The sequence below is a fragment of the Salvelinus alpinus genome, chromosome 19 (assembly GCF_045679555.1).
Source record: "Salvelinus alpinus chromosome 19, SLU_Salpinus.1, whole genome shotgun sequence".
NCBI lineage: Eukaryota > Metazoa > Chordata > Actinopteri > Salmoniformes > Salmonidae > Salvelinus > Salvelinus alpinus.
The window spans coordinates 32453075-32479305 of NC_092104.1; the positions used below are offsets into that span (position 1 = coordinate 32453075).

Below are 26231 nucleotides of genomic sequence, written 5' to 3' on the forward strand. Positions count from 1 at the left end.
TTGAGCATCAATGGAGGCTACTTGGATGCAGGGGTCTTCTTCCCAGAGTACCAAGAGCTTACCACAGAGGAGAGAGCCCACGCAGGGCGCATTGTGTGGAGATCAGCCCCTAGCGACCGTGTTATAAGGAATTGAAAACGAAGCACCCGTCTTGGCAAAAATATTGCTCGTGACAGGCGTTGCATGCGCAATGAACGGTTTTGCTGTTGATTCCAAGTAGCCTACAGTATAGAATGAGTTCGCGTCATTCCCTGACATCTTCCTTCGAGAGAGGGCTGGAATCTCAGGTAGGCTTGCTATGGTTTTCTAACGGTCTGCATCTATTGTGAGCATTAGGCTGCATTTCACTTCAGTGTGCTTTTATTCAATATTTTTTCCACAACTGCAGTTGCATGAATAAAGGAACATTGTGCAAACATATGGGAACTAGCTGATTCTGTCATGAAACATTGATGGAGCGCTCGCTGCGCTTCAGTTTATCTGAATGATCTCAATGAACATTTATTTGAATTCGAAAATTATATCATTATTACATAGACCTATGGTATGCAATAGGATGCTATTTCTGTAAAAGGACCCAATGGAACATAGTTTTTATCTACCTTATGTACGTGTTGAAGATGAAACCAAGTAAATAGATAGCATATTATGTTCAGCTCTAATAAAAGCTTTGAATGAGTGAAATTACTTGAATACCAATAGTATGTATACTGTGCCATACAGCCGACTAAACAGTAAGGTACAAGCTTTACTGACGTCATTTTATGTTTAGCATAAACCAATGCTTCTATAAAACTGATATTAGGCTACAGTCTGTTGTAAAATACAGCGTCATATGTATGCTGATTAATTGGTATAGGCTCATAATTCTTTGACATACTTCAATTTATTATCCATTTCATTCATGAATAATGTGGTCCATTAATAACCACTGATTATGGCAAAGCTTCATGCAGTCTCCATTCCTCCACCAACGTCTCTACACACCCATGTGCATTATGTGCCTCTTTACAATGAGATTGGTGGCAGACTTCAATTCATTCTCTCAGGTCTGGATGATTCCTTGTTGCAGTTGTGTTGTGGGACAAGAGCCCTGGTAAGTCATTTGGGAGATGCTGTGGTTGCAGTAAGCTTCCTCTCATCTCATCCCTGGGCGTTGCTGCAGGATTTGAGAGAAACACATCAGTGTTTGATGTGCTTCCACTCCAGACCTGACTCAGGCAGATTGATTCTAAATGATTGCTTCAAGTCTATGACAAGAGTTGGGGATGGTGGTATTGGGAGTACTATCATCATTTCAGGTTCTCTCGGTATAGTCAGTGTTTCGCCTCGATTATTCCCTAGATTAGACTTGCCTGAATAATGGACCACAGGACCAGTCTATGGTTGGTTTTGGTTTTAACCTCAACATGGCTGTGGTTCAGATACCCATGCCCCCCCACCCCTGTTCTCAATATGCCCTGAAGAGGAGGTTGAGACATCACATACCAAACATCCCCTGACCAATAGAACAATGGCACAACCATAAGGCTTATGTTTTCCTGATGGTTGTGCCATTGTTTTATTGTTGAGGTTAAAACCAAGCATGGACTGGTCCGGTGGTCCATTTACTCAGGGAAGCCTAATCTAGTGAAAATCTAGGTGAAACACTGACTATACTGAGAAACCCTGAAATGACCATCTCAAACTCTCGCCATAGTCCTGAAGCATGGCGATTACATGGGGGAGGGGAGATAAGACTGAATGAACGGCTTGCGATATCTGCAGTTGCCTCCTCTCACATGAGCAACTACTGTAGCGATTGGTCAACACCCTTGCACCCTCTCGTTCTCTTTCTCTCTCTCTGCTTCTCTCTCTACCATGCTATCTATGTACATCAGCTGCTGTAGAGAAAGAGAATGGAATGGCGAGAGAGGAGGAAAAATGTGACCATGTGTGTCAAGAGACAGGGGGAGTGAGAGGGGGAGGAAAAGATGAGCTTCACACCATACACAGTATACACTGAGTGTACAAAACATTAGGAACACCTGCTCTTTCCATGACAGACTGACCATGTGAATATAGGTGAAAGCTATGATCCCTTATTGATGTCACCTGTTAAATCCACTTCAATCAGTGTAGATGAAGGGGAGGAGACAGGTTAAAGAAGGATTTTTAAGCCTTGAGACAATTGAGACATGGAGTTTGTATGTGTGCCATTCAGAGGGTGAATGGGCAAGACAAAATATTTAAGTGCCTTTGAACGGGGTATGGTAGTAGGTGCCAGGCGCATGGGTTTGTGTCAAAAACTGCAACGCTGCTGGGTTTTTCAAGCTCAACAGTTTCCTGTGTGTGTCAAGAATGGTCACCACCCAAATTACATTCAGCCAACTTAACACAATTGAGGGAAGCATTGGAGTCAACATGGGCCAGCATCCCTGTGTAATGCTTTCGACACCTTTTAGAGTACATGCCCCAACGAATTGAGGCTGTTCTGAGGGCAACGGGGGGTGCAACTCAATATTAGGAAGGTGTTCCTAATGATTGGTATATACAGTATATATACAGTTGAACACACTAATCATAAATTCTTCGACTATACTCCCATTGTTATCTTAATGCTTACTTCCCCAGATTTCTTTATGGGCATTAATAACACCACACCATATTACCTTCCTATCCCTACACGTCCTATCAATCCCTTCTACAGTTGAAGTCGGAAGTTTACATACACCTTGGCCAAATACATTTAAACTCAGTTTTTCACAGTTCCTGTCATTTAATCTTTGTAAAAATGCCCTGTCTTTAGGTCAGTTAGGATCACCACTTTATTTTAAGAATGTGAAATGTCAGAATAATAGTAGGGAGAATGATTTATTTCAGTTTGTATTTCTTTCATCACATCCCCAGTGGGTCAGAAGTTTACATACACTCAATTAGTATTTGGTAGCATTGCCTTTAAATTGTTTCTCTTGGGTCAAATGTTTCAGGTAGCTTTCCACAAGCTTCCCACAATAAGTTGGGTGAATTTTGGCCCATTCCTCCTGACAGAGCTGGTGTAACTGAGTCAGGTTTGTAGGCCTCCTTGCTCACACACATTTTTTCAGTTCTGCCCACAAATTTTCTATGGGATTGAGGTCAGGGCTTTGTGATGGCCACTCCAATACCTTGACTTTGTTGTACTTAAGCCATTTTGCCACAACTTTGGAAGTATGCTTGGTGTCATTGTCCATTTGGAAGACCCATTTGTGACCAAGCTTTAACTTCCTGAGTGATGTCTTGAGATTTTGCTTCAATATATCCACATAATTTTCGTCCCTCATGATGCCATCTATTTTGTGAAGTTTACCAGTCCCTCCTGCAGCAAAGCAACCCCACAACATGATGCTGCCACCCCCGTGCTTCACGGTTGGGATGGTGTTCTTCGGCTTGCAAGCCTCCCCCTTTTTCCTCCAAACATAACGATGATCATTATGGTCAAATAGTTATATTTCCAAAAAGTACGATCTTTGTCCCCATGTGCAGTTGCAAACTGTAGTCTGGCTTTTTTATGGCGGTTTTGGAGCAGTGGCTTCTGAGAGAGGTGGTCATGAAAGAGGTAGAAAAAAAGATTGGAAAGAGACAGATAAGTGCTCTGCAAGCGAACTACATAATTTAAGGCTGGAAGGCAGATGTACCCATACTCCAGTATCTTTGGGTTTGTTTCCTTAGACCATGCTTTCTTAAGGGACTGGTTCTTGTTTGATTCTACTTCTAGGACTGAAGGAAGGCCATCAGGCTGGAGGCATTATTAAGGGTTGAAATTCAGGCTCAGAGTTTTCCCAAGCACACGAGTCATTAGTAATTAGTAATGTGTTTTGTACCCCTATTTATTTTTCCTCTGAAATTAGATTTAACGTGATGCACGCACACATACACTCATGCACACACACACACACACACACACACACACACACACACACACACACACACACACACACACACACACACACACACACACACACACACACACACACACACACACACACACACACACACACACACAGTATTTTATCAATCTGATTTTCTTCTTCTGATCTCCTTGTTACCATGGTCACAGATGGTAAAGGTAGTTCTGTTCCTCTTCTTCATGTTCCTCGGAAATCCATATTTGGGGAAAAGATAAAAGCCTGAACTGTATCATATTGTATTTGATTTCTGAGCATGAATTTGTGTATTTTTACGTACATGACTGCTGTACACAGTTTGTTGATTGTATAGCTATATGAATGTTTATGTGTGTGTTGTGTCTCCATGTCCAAAGGGAGTGAGATGTTTTTCTTTGTACTCCTCTAAGGATCATCAAGGCGTGGGATCAGGATCGATTGACAGAGTGGGTTCCCCTGGACACTTGTTATCACAGCTCTCCAAAAGCTGCTGTGGTGATGAAGAGAAGGGCCATTGATGAGACAATAACTCCACAGTCCACCCAAAAGAGAGGTTTAGAATCAGAACTGGCCATATCTATAGCCTGGCTTTGATGAGGGTTGAATCTGTGACAAGTGGCTCACACCCCAATAGAGAGAATCAACCGCAGACTCAGTCCAATAGATAAGATTGTTCTAAAATTAACGGAGGATAACAGGCCCTCTTATGTTGCCACTGGCAACCCTTTAGCAGCATAGACAGACCAAGCTAAGCTGTGGCGATGGAGAGGACCACTGCTGATCCCACTACATCACCAAGTGGCAGGTCATTAAGACAGTTGGCTCATCAAAAGCCTTTCCTAATGGGGTAATTGTAGAGAGGGAGTGAGTGTTGAGTGGTACTGCCTAAGCTTATCATCAAGTCATTCACCAAGTGGTTTCCCTTCTAATCAAACTGCTGAACCTACCTTTTTTTAATCAAAGCGTGTCCTATCACGGGTCATTAAATGTTCAAGAAAAGCTGACTGACAACCTCACCCAAAATTGCCAAATCCAAATAAATAAATAATCAATCTTTGCATGTGGAATCTATTTTTGGAATTGATAATTGAAGCAGATCGCAATCCCTACCAGTTTGTCAATACACTGCTTCAGTGCACAAATGATGTATTCATCATCCTGCTGTATGGTGGAGGCTGTTTGATGGGAGGAAGCTGAGGAGTGAGTACATGCAGTACTTAAGCTGTACTTAAACAGGTTGAACATGAATGTCAGGAGTCAGGACACAACATGTCACATCAAGAGGAATGCCTCAGGGTAAGAATTGAGGCCAACTGAATTGAATTTGTTCTGAACTGACTTGCCTAGTTAAATAAAGATTCAACAAGCCACTTAAACTTTAACCTAGACACCTGTCCCTCCTATCTGAATAGCTGAATTCTAAATCGTCTTTCAGTGTATGTTTTTAAAATGTATTTAACCTTTATTTGTTGATTAAGGTTAAACTGACTTGGCTAGTTAAATAAAGGTTAAATAAAATAAACATTTAACTAGGTTAGTCTCCTTGAGATGAAAATCCTTTTTTCAAGAGAGACCTGTGGGTGCGATTTGTTTGCAAACAGGGACCTGTTGAAAAACACTCAGGGACATGGTACCTGCTAGTTTTCTGGCGGGGCCAGAGGGAGTGTCAGATAGCCATCAGCTGAAGTGTGCCAGCTCCTCATGGCTGATTTCCAGCAGAACAGCCGGGGGCCCACCAGAGGCATCGCCATTATCCTCAGAGAGACAATAGAGACAGAAAGGGATGCGATTCTATTTCCCTCCTCCGCTTAGGCCATGTACAAACATGTCTAGTTTAATAGCCATATTTCAAGGCTTGTGAGTAACAATATAAGCCATGATATTTTGACATTGGAAGATGCGTGGTTTAATGTAATGCCCCATGCACATCTGATTATGCCTGTCTTCCTGAGATGGAGAGAGGTAGTGAGGAAATGAGTGGAAAATGACTCGCAACTCTAGAGTTTAATCTCCACGTCCCTCTTCTCACTTCTGGGGTACGGCAAGGATGAGTCACCAGACTATGAGCTGGGAGCACATGAGGGACGAGGAGCCCATCCTGAAATATAATCCGGTGGATGCTGCCTTTATGATGAATGGTGTCTGCATAATGCTTGCATTTTCAGGTTGCCAAAGTCAAGATTGCAATTGCTCAATGACTCAATTTAAATTGGCCTACACATGCAACAGATAATGTTGGAATTAAATAGATTTTTGCTGAAGATGCCTGTAGATTTGTATTTGTTTTCATCATGCTAAGAGACCATAGGTACAATTGCATCCTATTTATGTGTGAAGTGTTGTTTGTACAGTATGTGTGTGAGTGTGTACTTATCCTTTGTATGTGTTTGTGTGCCAGCCCTCTCCAGTGCCCTCTCTCATTGGCTCTATTTGGATGAAATTGCCGTGTCTGCAGGGTAGCGACAGCGCAAGTGCTTGTTGGTCACAGGAGGGTCTTTCCTGTTTGTTACCCAAAGGGGCTGAATCTGGAAATATGCCTCCCTAGAGGAAGTGGTGGTGGCTGTGAGACCTAGGGAGGGCCATCCTCTCTCATCCGAAGAGAGGTGAAGCCGCCTCTTTGTTCCTCACAGATGGCCACACAGATGGTCCCTGCTGACCCGTTCATATGACTGAAAACAGGGCTAATACTGTATGGCACATTTCCATACAGGATTTACCCCAGTGCTTTACCCAAAAGGCTCAAACTTTCCATCTACGCAGGCCGGCAGCCGTGTCTAACTGGGCCATGGCTCCGGCGGACATGCTCTCACTTTGAGCCAAAGCCAGGCCACTTGTAGTTTTCTGATGACATTTACATAAAAATGGCTAACTGTGAACTTTAACAGCTTCTCACAAAGCAACCGTTTTGATTATGCAGAGGTTGTTGATTCTGCTCTTTTTATTTTAATTTATTTAATTGAATCTTTATTTAACTAGGCAAGTCAGTTCAGAACAAATTCTTATTTACAATGACTCTCTTCACAAGTCTCAGTGTCAGCCCTAACTATGGAAACACTATTTCCCTAGTATAACATTTGGGTGTATACAGTACACTAGTGTAACACTGGTGGTACGGTCTAAGAGCACCATATGTGACATGTAATGTATGTCCTAGACCTGGAAGAGCCCCTCCCCTCCGCTAAACCACAGCCACATCTCTCACCAACAGGCATACCAACAGGCTCCCAAAAGAAGCCCCTTTCCTGTCCTCCCCCATCCCTCCTTCCTGCCAAGCTCTCCTTTATCGCATAATTTTTTCTCCTTCTTCCTTTCCCCCCAGAGCCCACTGTACGTGTTCAGACACACAATGTCTTGCAGATAGAGTAATGAATAACTAAAGTGCACACTAAGGCCTTAAAAAATGAGTACGAGAACCCGCTTCACTGGAGTGAGGAGCAGTGGAGGATGGGGTGGGAGTTGTAAATAATTAAGAAATGCTGAGCGAAGTTTTCGTCCTGCAGTAGAGGGTTACTTGGTGCAGTGCTTTACAGTTCTGTCCATATGTAGGCCTCAGGGTTGCTATCTCACCATCTCACCCCCCTCTCCTGCTGGGCTGACGGAGAATGGGCCTTTCACTCAAACCAATGGCCTCCCCAGTCCCCTGCCCATTTCCCCAGAACACATTAATGCCAGAAGCACTCTTTGATCCCAATGACAAAGATACAATTTTGGAATGCGGCGTTTCATCGGTTGTAATGAGAAAGTTGATTAGATTTAAGGATAACGTAGGGAGTGGAAGTTAGAGGATGAATGAGCCAAAGTGAGTATGAGCATGGGAGAGTGACTCTGACCATGTAAATCATTCATCAAACCTCATAAAAATATTCAAAATGTAATTTCAGCATCAAGTAATGGATGTAGGCATAACCACATTCAGTTGCCAAACACTGAAGATAAAAATTCCACGAATAGAGTTGTTCTACATGTCGGAGAGGCATGTTCGTTCCACATGTTGTTATATGAAATTGTTTCATTGATAATCTGATAGTTAAGAAAGCCCAAAGAAAAGCTTCCCAAACAGAAACCACTGCTTTGTTGAAGAGTAGGAAAAAGGTTATTTCAGAGTACCTTTCAAGGAAATACCATGACTGATATACAAACACTTCTGTAAAGATTGCTTTTAAAAGATTGGCTGCATCAGCCCATTGCCCGTTGGATGCTTCAGTGCTTCTTATCACTGAAATATAATTATGTTTTTCAGAAACCTTCATATTCTGAAATGGAAATGTTCATTTCCATGAACGGAGCATTTGGGTCAGAGTATCCATGTGTCTTTATATACAAAGTGTGTGAGGGCAAACAAGACAAGGAGTGGAAGGGCTGTATTCTAACCAGGTCTCTCTGGGCTTCTCGACATAACACCATCTTCCACTCTCCATCGGTGCACACCCCAGGAGTCCTGACTACCTCCCACCTACCCACACAGATCAGTGATGCCGAAGGCTCTGGTCCAGGACCCCACTACCAAGCATCTCTGCAGCTGCGCTTACTACTGCCAACAGACTCTTTGGCAAAAAGCGTGAGCTTTTTTTTTAAATGTAGAGAATTGGCTGGTTGAGTCCTCAATCAGTCCCACTGTTGAAACCAGCAAGAATATTGCACCACCCCAATAAAACATTCCTACCCTGGCCACTGTAACATGCAGAATGGTTCGGTTTGATAGTGGGAAAAGGGTTTAATAAGGGGTGGGCTTGGGGGACTTGTCAGCACTGCTACACACAAGTGGTCTTTACAGGGCAACATCCTGTGCCAACCAATCAGGGTGTTTTTTTCCTAATGGCTTTTGTTAGTCCTCTGCTAACATTATTTCCAGGTTTTTATGGCTAAAAGGCCAGCTCAGCTCAGCATAAGGAGGGTGTGGTTGACAGACAGAGGCAGAGCAGAGGCACAAGCCCTTCAGCAGCTGGTTCTGAGGTAGACTTACTGAAGACTCTGAGAGCATGGTGGTCCTTTCTAAGCATATAGCAACTTAATGGCAGAAATGTAATATGTCATGTGGAAAAGTGTGCTTTTGTGCTTCTCACATTAATATCTGTTGTGTGTGTAATGTAAATTAACTTATGGTTATAATGTGATTCTTGGTGGAATGATGACACAAAGCCCCTTGAACAGAAGAGTGATTAATGCATCAACTTGCCACCAATAGGGATTCAAAAGGGATTGGCTGTGGAGCTCAGCAGTACAGCCCTTTTTTGTCACATCAGCCCTCAGGGAGACAACAACAGCCAATGGCAAGCCATGTAGGTAGGTGGGTGGCGGCTGGTGGCGGCTGTAGGGTGTAGGTAGGTGGGTAGGTGGGTGGCGGCTGTAGCAGCAGTGCCATGAAGCCGGACACAGGCTTTTTCAAGCTCCACCCCTAAATAACTTTCAATTCTGTGAGTCACAATAGGAACACTGCCCCGATGAATTATTAATTAAACTAAAACCAATCGTGGGAGTTTACATTGATCTCAGAGTCTCATTAACCCACTTAAGACATTTCTCTCTTGTCTCAGAGCAGGGCAGAGGAATTCTTACGCTGGAAATTCAGTGCAGAAGGAGTCCTGTAATGGTGTATCTCCATTAAAAAATGATATAAAGGTGGGACATAACCCAGTGCCATTTGGAAATGAAAGGAAGTGATTGTGGTCATAATGGTCTTGATATTGTGCTGTGTGCTGTAATAAAAAGATGCAAGGTAGTCAGCTCCATAAAAAGATGCAAGGTAGTCAGAGAGAGAGAGAGAGAGAGAGAGAGAGAGAGAGAGAGAGAGAGAGAGAGAGAGAGCGTCCATTGCAGTCAGAGCTTCAGTAAGGGTACTTACTGTATGATGCCTCTCATGTCTCACCCTCCCCAGTTTTTAAAGATCAAAGCAAGTTTTATAGTCAGTGTCCAATTCATACTACAATGGGAGGGAGCAAGCTAGTCATTCTATACCTAGTAGTGTTTGAAATCTTTTTTTTCTTTGTTTTACAATGTTTTATAATTCAGGAACACCATTGGAACATTGCTGGAAACACGTCTTTATCTCTCCCCTGCGAACAGGTTGGGTTGGAGGAGACGTAAGGCTGGGGTCCTAAATGACACACACTAGTAGGCTTATGGACTATCCTGTTAGTCACTTGATTGAGACACAGGTTTCTAAATGGGTCCTTTCCACCTCTGTATGAGGGGATGAGTGATGGTAATGACGAAGGAGACAACGATGTTGGTGCTCTGGTTTCCTCCATGTCTCCGTCTCTCTTTCTCCTCCCCCATCTCACCCTCTGTCTTCCATTATTCTTTTCTGGCATAGCTTCACATGGTTCTGCATGGTTGTTTCTCCTGTCCCCGGGCATCGCTGTGCTATGCAGTGCGCAGTGCTGGCTCTCAGACCCCCGTCATTTGGAAAAATGCAGGAGAAAATGCCAGCTTCTTCTCAAGGCACAATACACAGCCTGACTGACTCACTTGAATGAGATGAATGAATGACGAGCTGGTTGACTCTCCAACACTGAATGAGATGAATGAATGACGAGCTGGTTGACTCTCCAACACTGAATGAGATGAATGAATGACGAGCTGGTTGACTCTCCAACACAGTATGAGGGTCATAGTAAAGATGATGCAGACTAAGTGCCAACCCTGCATCATACTTATTGAGACAGTCTAATTTAAAGAGAAGGCTGTTGAAGGATGTTGACCAGCATGTCGTGTCCTTTCTCTGAATCAGTCCCCTGAAGGTCTCTGCTAATGAGCTCCGTGTAGCCAGCACTGACAGGAAACCTACTTCAGCTGAGGCGTTTTCTCTTGCACACTCACCCCAGTGACGCAACAGTGTCTATCTGCAGCGATACAAAGCTTTGTCTGGGTGAGAGCTGCTCATCCAGTGTCTGTGTAGTGTATGTCTGAGTATCTCTCCACCTCTGCTCCCCCTCCTCTCCTCTCTCTCTATCTGCCTCCCCAGGATAACCATCCGGAACAAAAGAGGGATGATTAATTTTGTGTGCAGTGAAGGAGAATCATAGTTGTGAGACTCAACCTATGGGATGTATATAGTGTTATACATTTATGTTGTTCCCTTCGCGAGCTGGACAGTGGGAAATAATGAATGAATGCCGAGTGTACTTACTGTAGTCTACATTTACATAGTGTGACAGGTTCCAGGCTAATACAATAAGGCATCCTCCCACATGGAAATTGTTGTGCATTCTGCTGGTGATTTCAATGAACAAGCAGTATCAGAATAAGTTGGAGTGTTAACCTACAGGAGTTAATACTGCAGATCAGCATTACCCCCCACCTTTCTCTCTCTCTCTCTCTCTCTCTCTCTCTCTCTCTCTCTCTCTCTCTCTCTCTCTCTCTCTCTCTCTCTCTCTCTCTCTCTCTCTCTCTCGCTTCTAGCTATGTTCTGCAGTGGTCATCTGGAGTTCTGTGGAGTAATCAGAGCAAACTGAAGACAAATTAGATTGAATGATTTTCCTTTTTCCTCCTTCCTTACACTTTCTTTATTCTCTCTCTTTTTCTGTCTCACCCTCGCTCTCTCCAATCACGCCACATCACATCTCAGTTCCCTGCAACCCGTCAGCCTTGGAAGGAGGAGCCTCTAAAACGGAGACAGGCTGCTGTGGAAAGAGGATTGTTGACCCTGCCCACCCTGCTCATTCCCTGAGGACCCGCCCTGTTGCTGGTTGGGTGTCGCTCCTCGCTCTGCCTGGTGGTGGCCCTTAGGAGTTTTGAGTCTTATGAACGTGCACCTACACACACCCGGTGTGTACAGGTACATTCAGTTCACTTAACTCCGATTGATTTCTGCAGGTATCTTTTGTCACTTTGCTCCATTGGATTTAATTGCTCAGTGGTTGCATCACTGTGGCGCATAAACATGGATTGTACTGTAAGAATTGGCTAGACATTGGGAGACATGGTTTATCGATTGTTGCCATAAGAGTTTACACAGATCACGGCTGATATGATTGTTATTCATAGCCCTTGTTGGTATTGTAATGTACTGTATCAGTATCAGACTCTTACATCAATTAGAGTAAGTGTGTGTTGTGACAAGCCAATTCAAGGCCATTGCAATCCTGGCCCACACACTTGGAGCAGACAGAGGGTTCTGCCTGCTGATGAGAGTGCAGCAATATTAGTGCTGAAGTCAGTGCTGCATAAACAGGGGAGATTAAATGTGACCGTCAATAAATTGTTTCAATTGACAGTTAGTTATTCTTTCCTGCATGGATTTCATGGATTGATATGAGTGGTGGTAAATATGAGATAAGATAACTTTGAATAAACAATTCAGCGTAATAATCTAACAATGTGTGACCCATATTGATTTCATGTGTGACAAGAGGAGAATGTTGTTTCCAATGAAGATATCACAGAACGTTATTGCACATCTTAAGATACAGCCTAAGTGATTTAGGGCAATGAGTCTCTGTAGCTACACTGAATAAAAATATAAACGCAACATGCAACAATTTTGAGTTACATTTCATATAAGGAAATCAGTCAATTTAAATAAATAAATTAGGCCCTAATCTATGGATTTCACATGACTGGAAATACAGCTATGGCTCTGTTGGTCACAGATACAGTACCTTAAAGAAAAGGTAGGGGCGTGGATCAGAAAACCAGTCAGCATTTGGTATGACCATCATTTGCCTCATGCAGCGCAACACATCTCGTTCGCATAGAGTTGATCAGGCTGTTGATTGTGGTCTGTGGAATGTTGCCCCACTCCTCTTCAATGGCTGTGCGAAGTTGCTGGATATTGGCAGGAACTGGAACACGCTGTCGTACACGCTGTCGTACACGTCGATCCAGAGCATCCCAAACACGCTCAATGGGTGACATGTCTGTTGAGTATGCAGGCCATGGAAGAACAGGGAAATGTTCAGATTCCAGGAATTGTGTACAGATCCTTGCAACATGGGGCCGTCCATTATCATGGTGAAACATGAGGTGATGGCGGCATATGAATGCCACGACAATGGGCCTCAGGATCTTGTCACGGTATCTCTTAAATTGCCATCGATAAAATGCAATTGTGTTCGTTGTCAATAGCTTATGCCTACCCATACCATAACCCCACCGCCACCATGGGGCACTCTGTTCACAACGTTGACATCAGCAAACCGCTCACCCACACAACGCCATACACGCTGTCTGCCATCTTCCCGGTACAGTTGAAACCGGGATTTATCTGTGAAGAGCACACTTCTTCAGCGTGCCAGTGGCCATCGAAGGTGAGCATTTGGCCACTGAAGTCGGTTACAACACTGAACAGGCTGGTTGGACGTACTGCCAAGTTCTCTAAAATGACATTGGTAGAAAAATTAACATTGAATTATCTGGCAACAGCTCTGGTGGACATTCCTGCAGTCAGCAAGCCAATTGCACGGTCTTTCAAAACTTGAGTCATCTGTGACATTGTGTTGTGTGACAAAACTGCACATTTTAGAGTGCTCTTTTATTGTGCCCAGCACAAGGTGTACCTGTGTAATTATCATGCTGTTTAATCAGCTTCTTGATATGCCTCACCTGTCAGGTGGATGGATTATTTTGGCAAAGGAGAATTGCTCACTAACAGGGATGTAAACAAAAGTAGTGCACATTGTTTTAAAGAAATACGCTTTTTGTGCGTATGGAACATTTCTGGGATCTTTTATTTCATCTCATAAAGTTTATATGTTTGTTCAGTATAAGAAGTTATTCTTGTATGTAGCATTTATCATTTAACTGTGTGTGTCTCATCTCTGTGTGTGTCCACCTGCAGAGTGCTATAGTGCAGCAGCCATGACGAACGCAGTGATGGGCGGTAGCTCGGACCGCTGGGTACCCAACGACAGGCAGAGGAGCATGCATGCCAAGTAAGAACTGGTGGCAGAACAGCAGGCACACTGGGTACACTAAGCACCCTGCGGGAATCGCCGGGTACAGCTGCCTGCTGCATGGTGCAGTTAACCCTTCATGGTGCTGTTAACACTTCATGGTGCTGTTAACACTTCCATGCCTTCCCAGGCAATAATCAATGTTTTCCTCTCCTGTCTGTTTTCTTTTCATCTCTGCCCTGGCTGGGACTCAGTGACAAGGAACAGTAAGTAGAAAAGCTCTCACTCCATCTCTCTTATCTTCCCCCCTCTGCACTGCTCCAATCTACTATTATAGTGTGTGTTTGTGTGTGTAAGGTATGTTTATAGGTAAGTGTAGATTCACTCGCCAGCAGCATACCACCCTACATACCACTGCTGGCTTGCTTCTGAAGCTTGCTTCTGAAGCTAAGCAGGGTTGGTCCTGGTCAGTCCCTGGATGGGAGACCAGATGCTGCTGGAAGTGGTGTTGGAGGGCCAGTAGGAGGCACTCTTTCCTCTGGTCTGAACAAAGATCCCAATGCCCCAGGGCAGTGATTGGGGACACTGCTCTGTGTAGGGTGCCGTCTTTCGGATGGGATGTTAAACGGGTGTCCTGACTCTCTGAGGTCATTAAAGATCCCATGGCACTTGTCGTAAGAGTAGGGGTGTTAACCCCGGTGTCCTGGCTAAATTCCCAATCTGGCCCTCAACCATCATGGTCACCTAATAATCCCCAGTTCACAATTGGCTCATTCATCCCCCTCCTCTCCCCTGTAACTGTCCCCAGGTCGTTGCTGCAAATGAGAACGTGTTCTCAGTCAACTTACCTGGTAAAATAACGGAAAAATAAAAAACTAAAAAAACTTGTGAATGATTGTATGTTCACATATGTTTCGGACACAATGACGGGGTGTTTGTACAATGTGCAAATGTGCATTAGGCCATTATGGTATTATTTGTATTACGTCCTGTCTCTTTGTCTATTGCATGCTGCTGTCTATTTGTCCACTCTTCTGTTTGAGCGTTATTTTGCATGTGCATTTGATTTCACACTGTATGTCTGAGGGTTTGACCTGGACTAGCAAACCATGCATGCCTCAGCCCCAGACAGTTTTCCTGTGTGGTTGTCAGGGGTAACTGGACTAACCAGGTCAGGCCTGGTCCCGGCGCTCCGGACCTGACTGACGAGGAGAAGGAGATCATTAACGGTGTGATCGCCCGTGCTGAGAAGATGGAGGCCATGGAGCAGGAGAGAATTGGGTGAGAACTGAAGAGACATTCTAAGCTAATAGATTGGAGCTCCATTGAATTGCATACCTCAGTGTTGTTACATTTTCAGCTCTGCAAAAATGCAGCACAAGATGATAGAATTACAGACAACATTATTCAATCAGTTGGACTATCATTACCACATTTACCCAACTGAACTTTATGTTCTACTGGTAATTGGCTGTAATGAGAGTTGTCCCAACTGCTGCAGGCGCCTGGTGAACCGTCTAGATGACATGAAGAAGACGGTGTGTGGGGACGGGGTGAACCGCTGTCTGCTATGTGGGGAGCAGCTGGGTGTGCCAGGGGTCAGCTCAGTGGTGTGTGAGGACTGCAAAAAGGTATGTGCAGCACGGGGTTGGAAAGATTGGTTTTTGGCCCATCCCTAGAAGGCAAAGGCACTAAAGCTTTTGCTGTGATAGGCTATTATGGACCACGTTAGGCCACAATAGATCCTGAGCAATGAAATGGTACAGTAATTTATGACATTGGGACCTCTTTGTGAACCTGTGTCTCCTCTACTGTAGCACATGTGCACCAAGTGTGGAGTGCAGAGTGGGAGCCGGCCGTGCTCTGTGTGGCTCTGCAAGATCTGCAGCGAACAGCGAGAGGTGAGTGTTTATGTGAAACACATGGTGACAGGGATATGTCATAGCGTGATGTTACACTATGTGCCATAGTGAATTAAAAGACATGGTGGGTCAAAAATACAAAGTGACGATTCACTTCAAGCGAGACATGGGATCAGGGAGATTAACAGTGAGTGTACTCTCTTACAAAAAAGGCTTCCAAAAGGGTTCTTCAGCTGTCCCCATAGGAGAACCATTTTTGGTTCCAAGTAGAACCATTTTTGGTTCCAGATAGAACTCTTTTGGGTTCCATGTAGAACTCTCTGTGTAAAGGGTTTTACATTGAACTCAAAAGGGTTCTACCTGGAACAAAAAATGGTTCTACCTGGAACAAAATAGGGCTCTTGCTATGGGGACAGCCGAAGAACCCTTTTAGGTTCTAGATAGCACCTTTTTTCTAAGATTGTAGGTGTCAGTGTTAAAGCTTGTATGACGCAGGCCATTCTTTTTGGACCCCAGGAGACTAGCTGTTGTCATGGCGTCAGCTATTGGGGATCTGAAAGATGAAAGATTCTTCATCATCTCTTAGGTGTGGAAGCGATCTGGTGCCTGGTTCTTTAAAGGCTTCCCCAAGCAGTTCCTGCCCTCGCCCATGCCCATCTCCAAGTCCAGAGAGTCAAGCGCCCAGCGGGCCTCAGAACCCCAGGAGCCAGCAGCCTCTGACCCCAGGGCTGCTGGTGATCAGCCACAGGCACAGGCACAGGCCAGAGGTAACCAGGCCAGACAGAGCTGTGAGAGTTGTTTCAGGTTGATTGCTTTCTTGGCTTGTGAGAGTGGCAAAGTAGATACAGACTTGGTCTGTTTTCATTAACTGGCCGGCAGAATGAAACAGATTCAGCGAACTAATTATAGCTAAATGGGAATGATGTTGCCCTGAACTCAATATTACATTCTAAAACGACTTGAAAAAGAAAGCAACGGAAAGCCTGAATTGTATCTACAATGTTCTTTAGCCATGATGTAGACTGTGATTTCAGATTTCTAAATTTAGCAGACCTATTTTGTCTTTTGTTGGCAACGTATCCCAGTGGGAAATGTACACACAGGAGAGGTCCTAATTCATGAACATGTACCACAGGCGGCTGGTGGCACCTTAATTGGGGAGGAGGGGCTCATAGTAATGGCTGCAATGGAATAAATGGAATGGTATCAAAAACCATTCCATTTACTCCTCTCCAGCCATTATTATGAGTCATCCTCCCCTCAGCAGCCTCCTGTGGTGAAGTCGGATACGAAACATTACAGAAGACCAAGCAGAAGTAAGAGTTTGTAGGGGTGAGAAAGCCTCAGTGTCCTGTGCTGCCTATCTCCCAGGTCCAGAGGAGAGTCACGCTCCTAGTTATGACCAGGGAGCAGGTGAGTCATTCAGTCAACCCCAGTATTACTTCAACAGAACCTAATCATGCTACCACCCTAACCCAATCCTCGACCCAGTACTGTACATTAGAGTACCATACTTGCCCTATAGCCACCCTCTCAAAGCACCATCTCTCCAGTTTCATCAGACAAACATCATCAGATGTTGGGAACTCCCACTGGCTTCCAGTCCCTCCAAACATTTATTTATGTTATTCATTTCTCATCATTACCATGAAAGCCCAGATCTGTTTCACAGAATGGGAACTGCCACCTCCTCTCAGACAGCCAGATCCAGGAGTGGGTGGTTTCAGTTAGGCAGTGGGAAGTACATTGCCAGGGCCCCACCTCCAGGGGGCCCTGGCAATCTGCTCCCACTTGCAGCAGTGTCATTGCCATTGTAGTGAGATATCCTCATAAAAGAAAGTAAGGGGGAAAGGTAGAGTAAAAAGCCAGGCTTCATGATGTGATCAAGGTTGCCTGCCACGGCTTGTTGTACTGTATGTAGGTCAATGCCTGTGCATTGGAAAAACTGCAACATCAAAAGGATTCACAGAGACTAGGGAGAATTATGGATTCCACTGCAGCGTAGTCTCAGTGATACACTGACGTGTGAGTGTGTGTGTGTGCCTATATGTGTGCACGCTTGTTCATGTGTGCATGTGTGTTGCAGGACCAGAGGCACAGGGGCGCGCTGGCAAACCACCTGTGGCCCATAAGCCGACAGAGGTTCGCTTTGCCGCTGGTGGGGCTAGTCCTGGCTACTCTGAGGGAGGTGCCCAGAACAGCCCAGTGGTGCTGCAGAAGGCTGTTACAGTCCAGAGCTCCAGGCCCCCTTCAGCAGCATCAGCTAATCAGGGTAGGGAAAAGCTGGACTCACATCACCAGACCAGCCTTGACACTGAAACACACTTTTCATTCATAGAGGATGGAATTATGAGTGACCAACGGATAAAAAACAAATCTTTACCTTGTATGTGCTTGTAGCTCCACTGGAGATGGAGGGAGGTGGCTACTCCACTATCACTGCTCCAGAGGAGGATAGAGTGACTCCTGCAGTGCGGGAGGAGAAGAGACAGCCTGCCTCCTACAACTCCCCTCCTGCTCCACAACAAGCCCCCCCGCCTGAGGAGGAGGAGGATGCAAACAGCTGTGACTCGGATGAGGCCAGTAAGTGACCATCTTGTCCTTCCAGCTTAGACCTCTACCACATGGGCTCTGTGTCTGTTGCTTCAGTGATCTCTCTCTACGTATTCCAGGCTGTTTTAAGTCAACATATGAAGACTCTGCTCTTTGCATTTCTATTTGTTTACATAGTCATTCAGCAGACACTTTTATCCAGTCTGTTGTAACATCTCCGTGATTGATCTCTTACTCTTTTGAGTCGGTGGTCTTTGTAGCATTCTAAGCATATGAATCATCTAATAATACTAGCAGCCAACGTGTATCCTTCTAGTAGAATTCATGGAGCTCTATTGGAGATGATATACGATACCCACCATATGTTATCCAAGCATGTGAATCAATATCTTGGAAGTAAAGTATAAGAGGATGTAAAACGAGTCAATAGTGAGTCTGTAATGAGAAACTGTAATGGAACCATTTTTTTCATGTCTCCCTTGAGTGATGGGAATCGTGTCATGCCAGGCGTACGTCATGTTCCATCCCTCTAGCGGTGAATAGCCTTTCCTCTCTCCCTGGGGGATGGGGCTTTAATTTACTTTGAGGTCTGGGAATTTAGCACAGAACCCATTATTTGTGATACGAGAGCTCTGACGGGATCTATTTTTCCCTTGTGTTTGATTAGTTCCCAAATGTTACAGCAGAAATGGCAGAAATAGCAGAGGCTTCATTGGTTGTAGTTATCTATGGAGTGGGCAGTGCTAGGACAGTCAGGTCCTGTTGTGCAGGATCAGTTACTCAGAGATGTCCTGGTTCTGTATGCTCAATGGTATAAAGGGTTGGTAGTAGTAATCATTTGTTTGCATCTACAGTGCCTTCAGAAGTATTCACACCCCTTGACTCTTTACATTTTGATGTGTTACAGCCTGAATTTAAAATGGATTACATTGAGTTTTGTGTCACTGGCCTACGCAATACCCAATAAAAGGATAAAAAGGAAGAGCTGAAATGTCTTGAGTCAAAAGTATTCAACCCCTTTGTTAAGGCAAGCCTAAATAAGTTCAGAAGTAAACATTTACTTAACAAGTCATATAATAAGTAGCATGGACTCTGTCTCCAATAATAGTGTTTAACATGATTTTTGAATGACTACCTATTCTCTGTACCCCACACATACACTATTATTGCAGACAGAGTCTATGCTACTTATTATATGACTTGTTAAGTCAATTTTTACTTCTGAACTTATTTAGGCTTGCCATAACATAGGGGTTGAATACTTTTGACTCAAGACATTTCAGATCTTCCTTTTTTAATATATTTATTAATTTTTAAAAACGGACACTATTGGGTATTGCGTAGGCAAGTGACACAAAACTCAATGTAATCCATTTTAAATTCAGGTTTTATATGTAAGGTCTCTCAGTCGAGCAGTGAATTTCAAACACAGATTCAACCACAAAGACCAGGGAGGTTTTCCAATGCCTCGCATAGAAAGCACCTATTGGTAGATGGGTAAAAATAAAAAGCAGACATTGAATACCCTTTTGAGCATGGTGAAGTTATTAATTACACTTTGGATGGTGTATCAATACACCCAGTCACTACAAAGATGAAGGCGTCCTTCCTAACTCAGTTGCCGAAGAGGAAGGAAACCAATCAGAGATTTCACTATGAGGCCAATAGTGACTTTAAAACAGTTACAGAGTTTAATGGCTGTGATAGGAAAACTGAGGATGGATCAACAACATTGTAGTTATTCCACAATACTAACCTAAATGACAAAGTGAAAAGAATGAAGCCTGTACAGAATAAAAAAATTCCAAAACATGCATCCTGTTTGCAATAAGGCTCTAAAGTAAAACTGCAAAAAATGTGGCAAAGTAATTAACTTGATGTCCTTAATACAAAGCATTATGTTTGGGGCAAATCCATCACAACACATCACTGAGTACCACTCTTTATATTTACAAGCATGGTGGTAGCTGTATCATGTTATGGGTATGCTTGTAATCTGCAAGGACTAGAGAGTGTTTTGGGTGGGATAAACATTTACGGAAAAGAGCTAAGCACAGGAAAAATCCTAGAGGAAAACCTGGTTCAGTCTGCTTTCCAACAGGCAATGGGGGACAAATTCACCTTTCAGCAGGACAATAACCTAAAACACAAGGCCAAATATACACTGGAGTTGCTTACCATTGAATATTCCTGAGTGGCCCAGTTACAGTTTTGACTTAAATCGGCTTGAAAATCTAAGGCAAGACTTAAAAATGGCTGTAGCAATAATCAACAATCAACTTGACAGAGATTGAATAATTTTAAAAACAATAATGTGGAAATATTGTACAATCCAGGTGTGCAAAGCTCTTAGAGACTTACCCAGAAAGATTCACAGCTGTAATCATTGCCAACGGTGATTCTAACATGTATTGACTCAGGGGTGTGAATACTTGTAATATGTAAATTACACATTTATTTATTTCATTTTCGATAGATTTGCTAACATTTCTAAAAACATGTTTTTACTTGATCATTATAGGGTATTGTGTGTAGATGGGTGAGAAAAAAAAAATATTTAATCCATTTTGAATTCAGGCTGTAACACAACAAAATGTTGAATAAGTCAAGGGGTATGAATACTTTCTGAAGGTACTGCAGTTACTGGAGATGGCATTATATCATACAAATTATATTTGTGCATTTTCTTTTGTCTGTCTGTACTCTTAATGTTTTCCAGCCATTTGAAATTGTATTAGCTCGGGATGTGTAAGGGCTGGTAGGAGTTACTACTACTGGTAGGAGTTGCTACTGGAGTTGCAGGTTTTAAAAGCTAGCCTTCCAACCATTACAATGTGGTGGTTTGGAGATGTTGGGGGTTTACTGTTTTAAATGAAGGGATGATAGATTTAAACCTATTGATTATCAGTATCATCACAGTTTTGTCCTCCCTTAACATCTATGTATAGACTCCCATTTAACTGCTCTGTAGCTGAATGTCCAGTACTTTTTACTCTTATCAGTCCATTTTATTTACATTTTTCATATTCTGTTTGAATTGGGGTATTTCTGTCTTTTTAACTAGAACATTATTTTCCTGAATGTGTTCCTTTGTGAGTCATATTTTTAGTTTCCTTGATATTACAGTAATATTTTGCTGCTTTTTAATGGAATTTTCTATTAATATGTGGACGGATGCATAACGTATTTAATCTGTTTACAGACCATTTAGGCTGCAGATTCACTGTTGGATTATGCATTTCTCCCTCCTTTATCAGTTCACCGCTTGATCTTCTGTTCTTTTGTCTGCCCTCTGGCGTGAAGCTCATGTCTCTATTACTGCCGGCAGTCTCAATGTTTTCTGATACTTTGAGAATCTTTCCTTGTCTAGACTCTCTTTACAACTCAGTGCCTTTTGTCTTAGATGTACTGCTAGTGTCTGTGTTCCAGTGCAGTCAGAGTAGACACCCTGTCTGTTATCTGATCTAATGACTGCCCTGGATGGTTTTCAGCCACTCTTGGCGCGCTGGAGTTCAGCTTGCTTTATGAGCAGGAGAACAACAGTCTCCACTGCAGCATCCTTAAAGCCAAGGTACCACCTATTGCACTCATTTACTCACCCTGAGACAATTACACTGAAGTGGCCTGTGTTTAAAAGATGCTGCCGCAGTAGTTCAAATTTACAGGGACTCCTTGTCCCTGCTGTCCTGTCTGGTGACATAAAGAGTATGTGTTGTCTTGTCTTTCCCTCAGGGACTGAAGCCCATGGACTCCAATGGACTGGCTGATCCATATGTCAAGCTGCATCTGCTGCCAGGGGCCAGTAAGGTGATGGAATTCACCTTCCTTATTTTCTACCTGGGGGTTAACATATGCTTGTGTATTTATTATGGTATGTGTCATGATTCAGAAAAATCTGAGAATGATGTCTGTGATGCTATGATACATGCCCATTAGCTCAAGCCTGCCACCTTGTGGCATAAGGATTATCCATTGTACTACATACGAAGCTCCATTGCCTCTATCCAGCCTCAGATATAAGTGCTGAAGTCAAGTTCCTTATCTTGATCTCTTGTATCTACTCTCATGTGCTGCAGTCCACCAAGTTACGCACCAAAACCCTGAGAAACACCCGTAACCCAGCCTGGAACGAGACCCTGGTCTACCACGGACTCACAGATGAGGACATGCAGCGCAAGACTCTCAGGTGGATACTGGAAGCAGAGAAACAAAACACAGGGTTCACTAAACATCAAGACAACACTAAACCACAACACTATTTAATTCCTGTCTTGTTGTCTCCATTTGTTGACATTTTATCTAAGGGCTGAATTGTTTTACTTTCCATGATTTCTTCTATGGATGTTATGATCCAATATTATTGATGTCCTGTATGGGTTGATGCAGGATCTCTGTCTGTGATGAGGACAAGTTTGGACATAATGAGTTTATTGGAGAAACTCGCGTTGCACTGAAGAAACTGAAAATCAATCAGAAGAAAAACTTCAACGTGTGTCTAGAGAGAGTTGTCCCTGTAAGTAGTATATCATCCTGCTTCACACATTAAATATACAGTAAGAGTCCCATTTGTTTCAATGTCTGATTGGACCACCCATATCCATATCCATCCACAGACAAAGAAGACCGCAACAGCTGGAGGGGCTCGAGGCATTTCGCTCTATGAGGATGAGGTATTGGTGTATGACCAGCATGCGTAGGCATGTGGACTACCACTACGTGTCCTCATACAAATCATGTCTTCATGATATGATATAAAATGTCACTCTTCCATTCTCTCTCACCCATCTTTCGCTCCCTGTTTTCTCTTTCTCTCTAACCTCCCCACCTCACCCCCCTCGCTCTCTCCAGGGTGGAAAGGAGGGTGGAGATGTGGAGGAGCGTGGTCGTATCCTTATCTCCCTCGTGTACAGCACCCAGCAGAACCGCCTGCTTGTGGGTGTGGTGCGCTGCGTTCACCTGGCCTCCATGGACGCCAATGGATACTCTGACCCATTCGTCGAAATGTCCGTGTCTGTTTCACTGTGATTGCTATCAGGAGTGATTACAAACACACGTTCTTCTCTAACACTTTTCCAGTGTTTAGATGATGAAGTATTCACTTTTCTCTCAAATATCAAAACAAATTGAATTATGTCAAAGTTATTCATTTGCACAGTAGAATACATCTGTTTTGCAATTTACTTCCTATCCCCAAATGCAGGATGACAACATCAAAATATGTTTGTCTTGTTTGTGATGTGTTTAGATGCCTGAAACCTGATATGGGGAAGAAGGCCAAGAACAAAACAAATATCAAGAAGAAAACCCTGAACCCAGAGTACAACGAGGTCAGTTCCCTGTTGGTGTCTTGCAATAATAATACAAGACAGAAGTAACCATCTGACAGCAGTACTTTGATTGTGCTTTTAATATTAAATGTCTGTCAATACCTCAATGTATTGATTTGTGTACTGATTTAAATTCCATTTATTGGAGATCGTGAGACTTCTCACTTGTTGTGTTACAGGAATTTAGCTATGACATCAAGCACAGCGACCTGGCTAAGAAGACCCTGGACATCTCAGTGTGGGACTACGACATTGGGAAATCCAACGATTACATCGGTAAGATCCATAGGAGATGCATTCGAGATCTACTAGACCTGGTTGAAATGTTCCATGTTGTACCAGTCCTCTCACCCTCCCCTCCCTATCTGTTGGTCTGCTGTAGGTGGGTGTCAGCTGGGCATCACAGCCAAAGGGGAGCAGCTGAAGCACTGGTATGAGTGCCTGAAGAACAAGGACAAGAAGATAGAGCGCTGGCACACCCTGTTGAATGAGAATCCTGTCAACAGCAACTAACCCCCACCTTGCATGAGCTAAGTCCTCTCCCTCTATACTCAGCCCCCTCTCCTCTCTCACATTACCCTGTCTAACCTCCCTCCACACCTCCCCAAGAACCTTCATTTTAGTTTTAGTTTTATTGTACTTACCGGTAGTCTTCCTGTCTGGCTGTCTTCATTCTTTCATGCCCTCAACCCAACCCACCACATGCACCCTTCCCATCCTCCCCTGTTTTCCCAGGTGTGATATTCCCTTCTCCAATCTCTCCCCCTTTACTGAGACTTATCTGCCAAGTGGACTCCCCAAGAGGCAAAACATGGTATACTTTAAAATCATCCTTCAAATTCAACAATTTAAGGCAAAAAATTATGTTAATGTTTGACATTGAAGTATACAGTTGCATTGAGACGATCATGCCTGTTGAAGGTGTTATTGAACTTGACACATCCCAAACTAAATAAAAATACATTTGAAATGCACTCGCACAAAAGACGACGAAGCAATATGTTATGGCATTCTATGTGGGATAACATCTGCAGCACCCATTGAACAATGAAGTTCATTAGACTGGCAGGTTGTAATCCTTGATTTCTGGTAAAATGACACCATCGGTATTATTACCACTTATATGAGAACGCAAAACCACATGAAAACACTCTGAGGACACACAGCTGTTTATTTAATGATATCTAATTAATATTATGGCATTGTCATGAAGAAGTTTCACATGTTGCTGATCTTCTGAAATTGAGGATAAACATATTCTGGACTATGAAAAAGGGCATGATTCACAAATCAATTCAATGACATTTAGTATGGAGAGTATATTTCTTAGTTTTTCAGTATCAGTTTAAAGATTTTGAATGATAGCACTCCTGGTAGAACAAAATGTACTCACTTTCTGTCAAGTGTTCACTTTTAGTCCTTATTTGAGTGCTGTTTATAGCACCCTGGTCTCATTAACTAGACTTAACATAGTACATGTAAATCCAGGACACTCAAATTAGCATGATATGGTACGTTTGGCATGGTTACATAAGACAGATGGTTACTTAAGGTAGAGTGGGGTGGGTCAGCGTATACCACAAATGCCTAGCAACCCAAAGGTTGCGAGTTTGAATCTCATCATGGACAACTTTAACATTTTAGCTAATTAGCAACTTTTCAACTACTTAGTACTTTTTAGCTACTTTGCAACTACTTAGCATGCTAGCTAACCCTTCCCCTAACCTTAACCCTTTTAGTTAACCCTAACCCTAACCTTAACCCTTTTAGTTAACCCTAACCCTAACCTTAACCCTTTTAGTTAACCCTAACCCTAACCTTAACCCTTTTAGTTAACCCTAACCCTAACCTTAACCCTTTTAGTTAACCCTAACCCTAACCTTAACCCTTTTAGTTAACCCTAACCCTAACCTTAACCCTTTTAGTTAACCCTAACCCTAACCTTAACCCTTTTAGTTAACCCTAACCCTAACCTTAACCCTTTTAGTTAACCCTAACCCTAACCTTAACCCTTTTAGTTAACCCTAACCCTAACCTTAACCCTTTTAGTTAACCCTAACCCTAACCTTAACCCTTTTAGTTAACCCTAACCCTAACCTTAACCCTTTTAGTTAACCCTAACCCTAACCTTAACCCTTTTAGTTAACCCTAACCCTAACCTTAACCCTTTTAGTTAACCCTAACCCTAACCTTAACCCTTTTAGTTAACCCTTCCCCTAACCTTAACCCTTTTAGTTAACCCTAACCCTAACCTTAACCCTTTTAGTTAACCCTAACCCTAACCTTAACCCTTTTAGTTAACCCTAACCCTAACCTTAACCCTTTTAGTTAACCCTAACCCTAACCTTAACCCTTTTAGTTAACCCTAACCCTAACCTTAACCCTTTTAGTTAACCCTAACCCTAACCTTAACCCTTTTAGTTAACCCTAACCCTAACCTTAACCCTTTTAGTTAACCCTAACCCTAACCTTAACCCTTTTAGTTAACCCTAACCCTAACCTTAACCCTTTTAGTTAACCCTAACCCTAACCTTAACCCTTTTAGTTAACCCTAACCCTAACCTTAACCCTTTTAGTTAACCCTAACCCTAACCTTAACCCTTTTAGTTAACCCTAACCCTAACCTTAACCCTTTTAGTTAACCCTAACCCTAACCTTAACCCTTTTAGTTAACCCTAACCCTAACCTTAACCCTTTTAGTTAACCCTAACCCTAACCTTAACCCTTTTAGTTAACCCTAACCCTAACCTT

At 43.2% G+C, this 26231-nt stretch overlaps 1 protein-coding gene across 1 annotated transcript; it reads left to right on the top strand.

Annotated features, from left to right (window-relative positions):
• The first annotated feature begins 39 nt into the window (after positions 1–39).
• Positions 40–25305, top strand: LOC139545383 (rabphilin-3A-like). The gene is made up of 19 exons (XM_071353097.1): positions 40–287; positions 11473–11672; positions 13684–13777; positions 13993–14004; positions 14891–15019; positions 15240–15369; positions 15556–15639; positions 16187–16367; positions 17687–17872; positions 18001–18183; positions 21645–21724; positions 21886–21960; positions 22230–22339; positions 22540–22666; positions 22767–22823; positions 23002–23156; positions 23399–23480; positions 23660–23756; positions 23863–25305. Exons 2-19 carry the CDS (start codon positions 11648–11650, stop codon positions 23991–23993), a joined length of 1938 nt encoding a protein of 645 aa, XP_071209198.1. The 5' UTR covers positions 40–287; positions 11473–11647; the 3' UTR covers positions 23994–25305.
• Positions 25306–26231: the final 926 nt, after the last annotated feature.

Bases quoted from the DNA above. Each gene is read 5' to 3' on its own strand.
- LOC139545383 (XM_071353097.1), top strand. From the start codon at position 11,648: ATGAACGTGCACCTACACACACCCG. The intron at 21,961-22,229 runs GTGATGGAATTC...CATGTGCTGCAG, and splicing joins TGCTGCCAGGGGCCAGTAAG to TCCACCAAGTTACGCACCAA. The intron at 23,757-23,862 runs GTAAGATCCATA...GGTCTGCTGTAG, and splicing joins GAAATCCAACGATTACATCG to GTGGGTGTCAGCTGGGCATC.